Source organism: Schistocerca gregaria, chromosome 5, assembly GCF_023897955.1.
Source record: "Schistocerca gregaria isolate iqSchGreg1 chromosome 5, iqSchGreg1.2, whole genome shotgun sequence".
NCBI lineage: Eukaryota > Metazoa > Arthropoda > Insecta > Orthoptera > Acrididae > Schistocerca > Schistocerca gregaria.
In genome coordinates, this window is record NC_064924.1 from 241,088,022 (window position 1) to 241,101,741 (window position 13,720).

At 42.8% G+C, this 13,720-nt stretch overlaps 1 protein-coding gene across 1 annotated transcript in view; it reads right to left on the reverse strand.

The window, feature by feature from the left end:
- The window catches only part of LOC126272030 (collagen alpha-5(IV) chain-like), a 545,215-nt gene that overhangs the window by 233,591 nt on the left and 297,904 nt on the right, over positions 1-13,720 (reverse strand). The window contains exon 2 of the mRNA XM_049974535.1: positions 416-604. Coding sequence (XP_049830492.1) covers positions 416-604 — 189 coding nt within the window. The remainder of the gene's footprint in view (positions 1-415; positions 605-13,720) is intronic.

Sequence of the window (13,720 nt, forward strand, 5' to 3'; positions counted from 1 at the left end):
GGCTTATCTTTACCTCTGTGGATATATTCTTTTTATTGTATATTTCTCTCGTCATGCGCAAGGCTGACCTCATCTTCTTTATCCTCTCGGTTATTCCCTCCTTGCTCCTGTTCCTTCCTGTTATAAATTCTCCCAGGTATTTAAATTTGTCCACCATTTGCACAGTGCCTTCCGGTGTTTCCCAGTTTGCAGTGGTGTTTAATGTCTTTGTCTTGTTATAGGCGATCCTCAGTCCCACCTTTCTGGCTACCTTACTTAAGTTGTCGAGTTGTGCCTTTGCGTCTTCTTCCGTCTCACTTACTATTGCTATTACATTTACTCTGGTTATTCTACTGTTTTTCCACTGTTCCAATGTGCTATCCCCTTAAAGAAGTAACAAACGTACAGTAGAGAACAACTCAAACTTGGTACTCACCCTGTACCCCTTCTCCCCCATGGCGCCGAACTCGCCGAAAGCGCCCTTCTCTCCCGTTGGTCCGGGCGGTCCGTCAAAGCCGATCTCTCCTGGTGGTCCATCCATGCCTCGCACACCTGGGATGCCCGGGGCCCCAGGCGAGCCCTTCACGTTGTCGCAGTCGCATCTCACCGGGCTGCCCTTGCACGTCTGCAACAAACACAAATTCGTCTCATAAGATACTGTGCTATGTGATGTAGACGGAATGCGCACGAGTCATACACGCAGAAAAACAGCGCAGTGCTTCAAGTTAGAACACTCTCAGTTTACTGAAGGTCACATTACAACATTACAATCTCAGTTTATTGATGGGCACATTACATCATTCCAGAAACAGTATGTTAGGCCTGCAACACAAGGTTATGTCGTTATTGTGGAAAACTTCAACATCGGTGGCAAACCTGAAATATACTGATTGTAATTGCTGATGAGTCCACTATAAATAGGGTCGATAACGTGTTATGACGCTAAAATTTTGGGATATCCTGATTAGCTGCCAGTTGGGTATCGAAAATGCTTTACGCGTTAGTTGCGAGTCAAATCGAAACTCTCTAGATCCAGGATGGTTGCCTCCTGTATTGTTTCTATTAATTTACGCACGCTCCTGTAAACAGGGTATATCTTTTAACATAGACATCCTGAAATATATAGGGAGTTTATAAATCCCCGTTGCATTAAATGCCTCTAGTCGGTATCGAAAATGCATCACTGTGATGACGAACTCTTAAATGTAGACGAGACATTTTCATGCTATGTGATAAAACAGGTAAAATAAAAAATTCTACTCCCTCGACTCTTCCATAGTAGTTCACTGTGACTCTGGTAATTATTACATTTCGAACACAATATGTAATGCTGAAACACTACCTAATCCTTACTCATAGTTTCAGAAATGGAACAGAGTATGGACCAACAGTGGAAGAAGACTCACCGAGTGTTCAGTAGGAAGGTCAATGCTGTATGTTTCGTTTGTCACTTATCAATGGATACTTATGCTAGATTGATTATTCGATTACAGCCGTAATTACGACAGGGATAGTGAGTGACTATCGCTCATTCAATAAACTGGACGATAGAAATCATCCGTGATCGTTTTTGTAGCACAGACATAAACTCGCATTTAAAATGTTACCTAGACTATCTCTGCAACATACGTCAAAGTAGAATCGAAATTTAAAGACATTCATTGTACACACAATCTGATTAAATGTATCCTGACGCCACCAAGTAATGCGAAAATGACCATTACAAGTCATGAGAGGCGGACCCGCCAGTATGGAAGAGGTGGAACAACTGTGCAATTTCTAGGGAAGCATTAACAACAAAATAGGTCGATCAGGATAGCTCAGTGACTTCGAACGTGCACTTTTCATTGGGTGTCACCTCAGTAACAAATCTATCAGGGATATTTCAATCATTCTACTGCTGCCTAAGTCGACTGTTGGTGATGTGATTGTGAAGAGGAAACGCGGAGAAACAACCACAGATAAATCAAGAGCAGGTTGACCTCATGTACTGACCGACAGGGACCGTCGAGGCATGAAATCAGCGGAAGGAATCGCTCGTAAGTTCCAAAGTGCTACCAGCACCTCAACCAGCACAACCCCTGTGCATATGGACTTAAAAAGAATGAGGTACAATGGTCGAGCAGCCTCTCATAAACCACACATTCCCGTAGTTAATGATAAGCGAGACTGAGCTGGTGTAAAGAGTGAAAGAGTGACGCCACTGGACATGGTATGACTGGAAACGAGTGATTTGGAGCGATGAATCACTCTATCCCCCGAGGCGATCCGATGGAAGCGTTTGTGTATGGCGAAAGCCTTGGGAATGTTCCATGCCATCACGTCTAATGTCAACAGTTAAGTGCGAAGGAGGTGATGTTGCGGTATTGGGGGGGGGGGGGCGTAGTTCTTGGTTAATTGTGATCCCCCCCGCCCCCTCCCCCCCTCACTGAGCTTAACCCTTTCAGACCCTCTGGCTACAATTGTGTACATTAACTTTTACAGTCTGTTAGCTGCAACCAAAGTATTTCTTCCATAAGCGAACCTGAGCTACGCACTTGTAAATGTTCAACCTTTTCATCACGCACAAATACTGCCAACCGTTGGGCATCACTATAAAAATATCAGCAAGTCAATGTAACAGTGCGCAGCAACTCGTGACAACCAGAATACATGGTTCGCTATATTCCAGTGTATAATCGAATAGTGTTGTTGTTATTTTATATGGAAATTATTAAATGATCATTTTACTATTTATTACAATAGAGAATACTTCATAATTAGGTTTTTTAGTCCTTAAAGTGAAGCCAAGTGAACAAAGTACGTTTTGGAAACGGGTACATATTTTTGTATAAATCTTGCTCCTAAAATCATTAAAAAATCACTTACGACCACTACCACATAAAGAAAAATTTTTCCTCCTCCAGAAAAAATTCGGGTCTGAAAGAGTTAAGAAAACTCTAGGTGCGGAAGAATAAGAACACATTTTACAACTTTGTATACTGCGTACATTAGAGGAACAGTAAGAGCTCGGAGAAGATGACCGTATCAGCATGATAATGAACCTTGTCATAAACAAGCAGAAGTGAGGCGATGGTTTGTGGACAATAACGTGTCTGAAATGGACTGGCCTGTCCTGAGACCTGATCTGAATCAAATGGAGTACCTTTGGATGAGTTACAACGCCGACATCACTCCAGACTCCAGCGTCAAACATCACTACCTTGTCTGGTTTCGGCGGTTGAGAAATACTGGGCTGCCGTTCCTCCATTGACATCCAGACATGTCAATGAAAGTGTCTCCAGCAGAGTTGAAGCTGTCGCAAAGGCGAAGAGTGGACACGCCCAGATTAAAGTTCAATAACAGGTGTCCAGATCCTTTTGATCAGATAGTGTAAGTGGCTCACGACACTTAAATAAGTTTCGTAAATTACGATAGTATACAAAGACATGTGTTATTCCCATGCTGTTAACAATCGCGGATTTTTATGTTTTGATATAATGAAGCGATAATTTTTTTAATGAGACCATGTGTGACTTTTAATAACGTTGGAGACACTCTGACATTGGAGTCACTCTGAGAATCGTTGTTTTGCGATACTGTTCAAGTTAGCGTTAGTGATGAGAATTGTCTCAAAAGAGTTAGAGAATGGTGTAAAAGCGAAAGCAAAGAATGTCGGCGTAGCACAATTTCTCCTCTGTCACCACGTGGACATGAAAGGGCGGAAGCAGTCCCGTGCCTTCAGGCAACGTAAGCGTATTTAAAGTGTTACTTTTCGAAGAAATGTAACTGCAAACTTTTAAAAGCATATCATTACATTCATATTTTTGAGGACTATCAAAAATCAAATATTATTTCTTACTGCCTTTAAAAACGTATTTCTTTCAGTAACTCGTTTGTAAGGGGAAGTAAGCATGAGCAGTATTGAAAATTATCCATACATTCGTATATTCTTGGTCAAACCAACGTTCTCGGAAAATCAAAGTACCCAGAGGGGTGAGCAGTTATCATAATATGCTGCTCTCACATTCGCGTTTGCGGTCTTTTGCGTAGTACACTTGCTGTAACCAATATTATTCCCGTTACCTTCGTAATACAATCTTTAGGTGAACTTATAGGGAACCGACTGCGGCAACAACAAATCAGCCACTGCCCTGTAAGACACGGCGTGGTCGTGTGATGTCATGACCAGCTTACTTGATATAGATCGAACAAGTTCTACCGTCTTAATATAGAACGCCTCATCTAGTGGCCAATGGTCGGAGATAATTGGCTGGCCATGTACGGCGAACGCTGTCCGAGAATAACAACAGTTTCATTTACTTCCTCCGAATGCTGCGCCATTTAACAAAGTCATGTATCTATCGAGCGAAATTTCAAATTACTGCCCAAGGCTAAATTACAACGCTCATTCGCCAGCCAATATTTCGTTCGTGAATTAGTTGCAGAACAGAAATCATGCCTACAGAATGGAACCATAGGATGCAACAAATACAACTATGTCAAACGAAACGAGTTGAGCTGATATTTCGAAAGTGTTAGCGATTTAAATGTAAGAACATTGTATTTAAAACAAATTAACAGAATTTCTGAAATCTTTTAGTACTGTTGCCGAGCTACGTAACTTGGCGGTTATCGTTTTGGATTGGTACCAGGGACGAGCAGGTTTTAGATGCCACACTGAACATTCTGATAACCCCTGCTTGCGTTTACCGAAATTATTTCTGGTGAACGTCGAAAAGGTTAATTAAACAAGTCCATCAATCGTTTCTTTCTATTACTCTCTCTCCCACTTAACTAGCGCCCCGCCCCCAATGACGTTAACGTCGACGAGAAGCTAAACCCTATCCTTCACGCATCTTGAACCACTTTTAGATCACGACTTTGCTCGTAGTTAAGGCACTTGACCATGAAATGCCTTGAGTACACAGAATTGGCTACTTAAGTCTCGACTATTCTGCGGTAAAATTCACCCACTGTTAAAGAATTCTTTGTTATTCGGAAATATGCATTCTGCCTAAGGTTCCGTTTATCGTAATGTATGGGTATGCTAGTTTGTACGTAGTAGGAGAAGCTAAAGCATGGGTTGGTACGTTACACGAAACTGTTTCAGTTAAGTGACTATACTGACTATTTAAAATACTTCCAGTTGTATACCGAACTAAGGATTAACTAAACGACGAAAGGAAAAATGTCCAGAGACCGTCAACTTATCTTTGGATGTGAAACCCAGATCCAAAGGGAGACTAGATATCGAGTACTTAATGTACCACACAAATGGGTGAATCGGGAGATCGCCTCCTCCTTGTATTTCAGTAATGATGATAAATTTCTTTATATTATTTTATTCCTATCATATTGTTTCTTCCATTTCCTATCTCCGTCTCACTTTTTCTGTTTTTGTTACGTTGTGGGTAGTTTCAAGGCGTAAATTAGTAATAGTCTATTACGTGCCACCTATGTCCTCCAGAAACAAGTTCAGATCAACACTCAATGCCGAAACGGATGTGGGCGAGGGACGAGATCATAGGTGAGTGATGGGTCGTTTAGGAAATAATAAGAATAATGTACAACTTGTTTCAGTGAAACGTGTAAAAACAGATCATTTTAGTTTCCTAGACAACATATCGTAAATAAAAGGTTTAGAAATTAGAAAAGTTCCACTACGAAATTTTGTTTTATGCTCTGAATTGAAAGGCTTATGTGACAGAGAAGTGGCACTGGTATACAATAAATTTTTATTTGCCTATATTGCTACTTGGTGCATATTGACGCAAGTTCTCATTATGATGTGAGGAATAGCTTTACAACATGGCTTTTTAAAGTCTTACTGTTGCGTGTGTTGCGTTCAAATCGATAAACTGAAATGCTATACTGTCAAAAATTTCTTAGTTTTGGGCGATTTGTTGCCAATGCATATTCATTCCAAGTTGATGGCTATAAAGATTATGCTCATGGGCATCTGGAGAAATATCATGGAAGCGAGGGGGGCGAACCTGGAAGACTCTAAAAATGCTATTTTTGATGTAAATATATAAATGAGTTGGTCACTTGCTAGAGATTTCATGCCACAAAAAAAAACCTAGAGTAACGCCACAACTAGCTAAACGAAAGGCTTACCTTAATCACGGGAAATAACTTCTAGGAGTTTGTTCAAATGGCTCTGAGCACTATGGGACTTAACTTCTGAGGTCATCAGTCCCCTACAACTTAAAACTACTTAAACCTAACTAACCTAAGGACAGCACACACATCCATGCCCTAGGCAGGATTCGAGCCTGCGACCGTAGCGGTCGTGCGGTTCCAGACTGAAGCGCCTAGAAGCGCTCGGCCACAATGGCCGGCCACTTCTAGAAGTGTATGACGGCTACGTAATAAATAAAAACTCTGTGCTCCAGATTCCAAAGGGGTCCAAATCTCTCTCTACTCCCCCCCCCCCCCCCCCCCCGCCCTCTCCACTTCAGTTAGTTGCTGACGCCAATTAGTACGCTCTTTTATTTTCAAAATCAAGAAATGAGTGGTTCAATAGAATGTTACTTCTCATACAGACGATCCACGTGAAGGACTTCTCACAGTTGCCTTACGTCAGCATACCTGGCGAGAAACGTAGGACAGTTTGCAACCGTTTTGAAAGAACACAGGACTATGAGGGCAGTATAGTCTCTGGAATGTTTCCATGATACCTTATGGCCATTAATCCCTTAGCGAAAGCATCTTTAAGTGATTTTGTTATGAATTCATCTTCTGATATTCCATTCCTCTGTACATGATAGCTGTCGATCCCGCAGACGATAACGGCAAAATAACTTGCCTTATCAGTCGACTAGAAGTGTCCGCAAATGGTTTTAAGAGCACGGCCAAGCATTGAAAGAATCTCTAGAAATGCACTACAATTTAGCTAAGCTGAACATCTTTGGGAACACATGAGTCGTCGTGTTCGCTATGTGTAACCTTCTTCCTTGCATCGTCGACGGTACGTCTAGAAGGTAGTACAGATTCCCGTGTAGACCTCTCGAGCTCTGCAGTTTCTGGTTAAGTGTGGTGGGTGCGAGGAGAAACTACTAGCCTGGACGCTCCCTCAGTGGGCCCCACTGGGCGCCCACGGGGGCGAACAGCTGAGGGTAGGAGGCGGCCAGCTGGTGCCAAGCGGGAGACTGCCGGATTCCTGGCCTGCGTGGGGAGACCAGGCCGCCTCGCTTATTACGCAAACACCCAAGCCCACCTGCCTGGCTGCGTAGCTGGCGGGAAACAATTCTGTCACCTCATTAGCACCATTCATTTGCAACTCATCAACTCTGCTAAACTGCCCCGTATAACTAGACAGACTGGGGTTAACAGGACCACATGTATACAGTCCGTTGTAAGAATAGGCAAAGAACACTGCATAATAGACCAGGTAAAGGAAATACAGAAATTTAGTAACAAGTGCAGCGTCCTGTCAGAGTAGGTACAGTTTTAACACAAGCGAGGGGAAAGACAATGGGCCTGTAGTGATTCGATGTTACGATTGCAACAAATTGGCATGCTCAAGTACACGAATCTAAGAATTTTGTGGAAGAGTCAGAGCAAATGCTCTTTAATTTTGAGTTTCTTTCGTGTCCGGCAGTAACGAGGCTATCGAACTGTTTCATCGAGTGTTTTCTAACTGTGTCTTCATCTGGAAGACGAAGTGGAGCAGTTGTGCATTGTTCAGCTTCTTCTACTTGTGCCTTTGTCCCTAATCGGTGCAGGGTTGACACGGTTGGCAGAGCTAATTTAAGGAGTGGCTGGATGCATTTCCTGTCGCCACCCCATCACCCGCGTGTGTTATTCATCTGAACGCGAGCGGAAGTTTCCCAAAAGTTTGCGAATCGTATAACTGAGGCCACACTTGGGTACCACCTATTGGGGTGTAGCAACCCGCCTAAGAACCACATGCAGGCTGGGCGGCACACCAATCTCGGCGTTATCCCGCCGGGCGGATTCGATCTGAGCTCGGAGTACCTTCCCGTCCTAGAAACAGCGCTTAGCTGTACGGCTATCCGAGCGGGTAATTACACATTATTCGACAAGTATCACATATTTCTTTGTCGAAAATACTGTACACCACCAACAGATACTACGAAAATCTTTATTATTACTATCAGTTTTCATTGTTACTAATCACCAGGCACATGAAATTTTACGAGAGGCCTACTGTATCTGTTTAGATATTGACATGCCGTTAACCTTCACTCTAAATATCATAAAAAACCCAAAACTGATAACAAAACTCAATATTTTGAAACTAAACATTGTTTACAAAATCCAGTATGTAGAGTTTCAAGAAAGTGAATGACATGTAGTGGAGTCGTGCAGTATACACAGCTGACAAGGATAACATGTGGATGTGCAACATAATTTTCATTGTATCCGCACTGCTGGGGCCGGTACCAATAGCCAAAGTGATCTCATTACTTAGATGTCACCACGTGCTGCTTCATTCTGCCGTGTTTCAATCACTTAACTGAAACCCCACTTTCGTACTTCGATGACGAATGAAGGAAGAACAAAACAAAAACTTTTATTTTCGAAAATATGACTGTAAGCACTATATGTGTTTCGCTTTTTGACAGATGTTACATAATTTATGACTCTTTCGGACGTACTGCTATTTATTATTACACAGTTTTCTTAAATTCGTTAATAGTTAAATATAGATTGTACATGAATACTGAGTTTCACAAGCAAATAACATTGATGGTTGGTAGAACACGCATATCTGCAGTTTCAGCCATTCAAGTTGTTACTTCAAGCACCAGCTGATCAATTTTGACGAAACTTGTGACACCATAAGCATTTAATTTGAGGTCGAAAAATAGTCGCGGCTGGTCCCGGCGGAGGTTTGAGTCCTTCCTCGGGCATGGGTGTGTGCGTGTTTTTCCTTAGGATAATTTAGGTTAAGTAGCGTGTAAACTTAGGGACTGATGATCGTAGCAGTTGAGTCCCATGAGATTTCACACACATTTGAACATTTTTGAAAAATAGTCACGGACTAATACACCATAAATATAGAGGAAAAGAAAAAGGAAGTTTGGATGGAGCCCAAACATTGGTATCACCACAAGCGGACTCCTCCTCCAGTGTGCAAAGAAGGAGAAGAAAATGGAGAATAACGTTTACAAAATAACAAGTCCGACTCTCGTATGAAGTGATCAACTGAAATAACAGAAAATAAAACCTTAAGGGATGGATATCTGAATCTCCATCATTCCAAATGCCGATGCAGTGTCTTAACCATAGTGCTGCCTCGCTCGATAAGCAAAATGCAACATTTCCCTTCACGTCGGCAACCCTTACCATAAGTCAGTTAGCGAAAGTGTAGTTGATGTAGGGGCCCGAGAGTAAAATCTATCAACGGAGTACGCAACCTTTTAACTTTAACCGAGCGACATGCCGTAAGTATTGAGAAGACGGTCCTTCGAACGGGGCAAGTGAAACACTTACCTAGCTAATCCGCAGCGGTGAATCACACACTGAACAACCTTCTGCCTTAACTGAGAAGTCGCTGACATAAGCTGGTTCGGTATTCCGTGGAAACAAGGCAACGAGTGAACAGGTACCGTGAAAGATGCAGTAATTTGTTTTTTCCCTTTATTTATGACACACACTCATTCACACATACACACACACACATAACATGAAACGTTAGTGCTCGCAGGGACGCTATTTGACAAGACAGAACTTTGATACCACATATTCTTTGGGAAGAGGAAATCAGAAAGACGAATATTTACTGCTTGTCCGGTGCTTATGTCATACACAGAACGGAGGCTGTATTTATACGTCTCTGAATTTTCCTGGCAAATAACGACTCGGTTCTGCGGTGGTGAACAAGAGGTCATGAGGGAGTAAAAGCTCAGCGGAGGAAATCGGCCAGGCCATTTAAAAAAAAAAACATTCTATCGTTCGCTCCACGTAGAGAAACTACAGAAAGAACAGGAAGGGGATTTGAACCGCGCTTCTCCAAAAGCGATTTATTGCTTGAACAGCCGCGCCAGCACGATTGACGGCAAAGAAGAGAGCGGCAGTGCACCACCGAGAGAGCGTGCGTGGTGGTGATAGCATCAGCACGCGCTGCTGTCTCAAGTGGCTGACCCCTGTACAGCCCTGAGATTTCTGAAGAGAAACTCCTGCGTCGCTCATGGGCGCTGTGACTCGAGAGAGCACAGCGTATGCGCGGGTCCAGCATGACAATGGAGACACTCTCCCAATACGTGGTACGTCCCCCCCTCCCCCCTCATTTGCATCCCAAACACTTTGTCTGCTCCTGAGGATGCACATAATTACTGAGGTGGCAAAACAACTAGTTTACGAAATTTGTAGCAAACGAATTGTTTCAGGCCCTTCACAGACGTTTGAGGACAATCGCGGACCCTTAACTCTTTGTTATTCTCATCCAAATGAATCGATAATATTCAAATCCTGAGATTGTGAAACACAAGCTCCCGTCAGGCCATCCGTTTTAGGTTTTCCATGATCTGCCTACATCGCTCAAGGCAAATGGGTTCCGTCTCTGATGATCTTGTCTTCAACGATACTTTACTCCCTAACCTACATTCCTTCCTTCCTTGTTATGCATGGGTTTTGTCATCTTGGAGGAGAAAATTCTTTGCAGGGAACAATGCCTGCACCATTGGTTGAACGCTGTCTTTTAAAATGTTCTCAACCAGCCTATCAACCTGAGAAAAACGCGTTCGTAAACGTACTACTTAAAAGTAAACTGGAAAAAAATCTTGAGTAGAGCACCGAAATGTCCGTAATAGGACATACTGGATTGTACACGAAAACCAAATGCATATTTACCGCCGCAAAAATATGAAGAACAGACCACAAGAAGTCCTCGCAGAAGAATCTTCATAAAGAAAAGAAGCGAAACATATTGCGGCGTACTGAAAGTCTTATTTACTCACAGATACGACCTTACAAGCAAAGAGAATAATCATAATCAAGTTAGTAACGAATTAACGGCTGTAGAAACACAAAATGACGAAAGACATTTGTTGGGTATAACGAAAAGAAATAGGAAGAGCAATAAATGGGCAAGACAGAGTACAGGTGTTCAGGACGTTGCAGTTACTGTTACGTAACTGAAACAAAATGCATCTGGCTTATCGCCATACTAGCTAACGTAAAGTGAAGAAGGATTACAGGATGTGTAAAAAGGAATGAAGTCCAGTCTCTAATGGCTACAGAATATGGACTGAGACTGAACTGAAGAAAGACGATGGTAATGAGAAGTAGCAGGAATGAGATTAAGCTTAGCACCACGAAACAGACGAAGTTTGGGAGAACAGAAAGCGAAGAGAATCGAAGCTTTTGAGATGTGGTGCTACAGAAGGATGTAGAAAATTAGACGGACTGTTAAGATTATGAGTGAGGAGGTTCTCTGCAAAACCGGCGAAAAAGCAGACACAAGCAAGACACCGATAAGAAGAAGGAACAGGAGGATAGTAAATTTGTAAAAGCTTCAATTGAACAGGGAGATTGGAATGTATCCGACGAGTTGAAGAGGTTGTCATAAGAGAGGAATTGAACCAGTCAGGAGAATGAGGACTTAAAAAAAAAAAAAAGGTGTCCTAACGAACGTCTTTTCTCAGTTCATCGCTCCGGTAGCCATCCGTGGAGGAACTGGTATAACGCTAAGCGGACCGCAGCGAGTTTCGCGGTCTACATGAAACCATCAGTATGATCTCGTAATTTAACATGGATAGGTGGCACAGAAAATCAAAAGGGCATTTCTGGGCCAGCGAAAGTTTAAGGTCGTAATACGTGGAGGAGTCTGGAAAATGTTTTACCCATTAACAGGTGAAAAATAACGATGACATTGGTGACGGTAGGTTCAGACGAATGCTGCTCATGGTCTGGAAGAATCTATTAACAGACACATGCTCCCCCCCCCCCCCCCCCCTCTACGCCCCGCACCAAAGTGTTAGGAGAGGTGCGGGGGGACCGGAGGAACCCAGCCGGGCTGTGTATCGGAGAGGCTGCACGGCGGCCATCCGTGTAGGAGCTGGTGTAACGCTATGCCGACCGCAGCGGGTTCTGCGGCCTGTCCGTGACTCACCGCGCGGCCATTCGCCTGGTCGGCAACAGGCAAATGCACCGCTCTTCATACACCTGCATCTCTGGCCGCTATGCCAGTACTCTCTGTGACCCACTTCCACATCTTCGCGCTAGTTAAACTTGTCCGATTACTGTTTCAACTAAACTCTACAACACACTAAGCTCGCTAGCTACGCACTGAAGGAAATGTCGGTGAACTGGTTAATTCGTTCTGAAACATGATTAACCTGACACTCGAAACAATGTTATCTGCGTTTTGTTTAGTTGCCCATGTATTGCTAAAAACACCAGTAAATAAATATACGTGAAGCTTAAGGTTTATCTAGGAGGTCGTCATATGACATATAGGTGTAGCTTAACATCTTCATCAATTTCATTTATGTTTTATTTATTTTTCTTGGTCATTGCTAGTAGCTAACCATTCCACCTATGTAGTACCGACTTCAACACGTATCCCGTAATATATTTAATTTATTATATGGAGTCACTTATTCCTACAGAAGATAGTATTAGTCAACACTGGAAGAAAATTTCCTGTAATTACATGCCCTGGAAGCAATACCTGTTGAGAAATGTGCCGCTTTACTTGCAACGACTAACGTGTAGTATTATGTGGGCAGATGCAAATCCTCGAGGATTCATAGAGATGAGGCATTAGGATCGCTTCAGAATCATTGTATAGGCAGTAATATTAGGTGGCATATTCATCTGGCCATAGACATTGCCAAATGGATTATCAGGTGCTATGTATCACCGATTTCTGCGCGATGAATTACCAGCTATACTGGAGAACGTAACCCTTGCAGAGAGACCGCCCCGTTTTAACGAATCGTGCGACAGTACATCATTGCAACATTTCGAAGGCGATGGATTGGTCGAGGAAGCTGCGTGGTCTCTCTTCGCATCTGGTCTGAATCAGTCTGATTTTTGGCTATGTGACAGTGGTGTTTGCCCAACCCATCAACATTGTGCAGAAGTTACTGGAGCCCGTGTACAGTGACTCTAGGCAAAGAAGAGGTGAATGGAACATCAGGATCTGCGGTAACCACACGCAAGGCTGCCTATAGTGCCTATTTATACGTAACTTATGGGAATGTGAGGACAAACTGAATCATATCTCAACAAGTATTGGATTGCGGACATATCATTACCAGGAACTTTTATTTCAGCTTTGATCTATAGTAATATATAACTTTTTTTTAACATCCAATATATTGGGGTGAGGATGGGGCACGAAATCGGCTGGTTTCAGAACTCTAGCTGTTAATTTAAGTACTAAAACAAGGCGCCCAAGGGTGAATGAACAAAGGGCGCAAAGTTTGAGTCGAAATCTCGTACGTAGTCTACGAAACGAACGGTCGCTACAACTTTTAGCTAACTCAGTGCAGAGTATTTCAGACTGTACCCTTTAAGGAACGTGTCTATGTTTCCCTTTCTTCATCTAAACTAAAACAGTGAAATGTTTCACTTGTTCCTTCGAGAAGATAACGAATGATTTCCTATCATGTCTCCATTAATGATCGAATACCACATCAGATGATTTGGTACGCTCTTCGCGATCATCAAGTTTCTGAAATCCACATCAAATGAGTAAAAATCGTTTGTAAAACCACCAGCATCCGGATGTGAACCTCTGCTGGACTCACTGACAGTTCCCCTGTGACAGCTGGCGTTCATC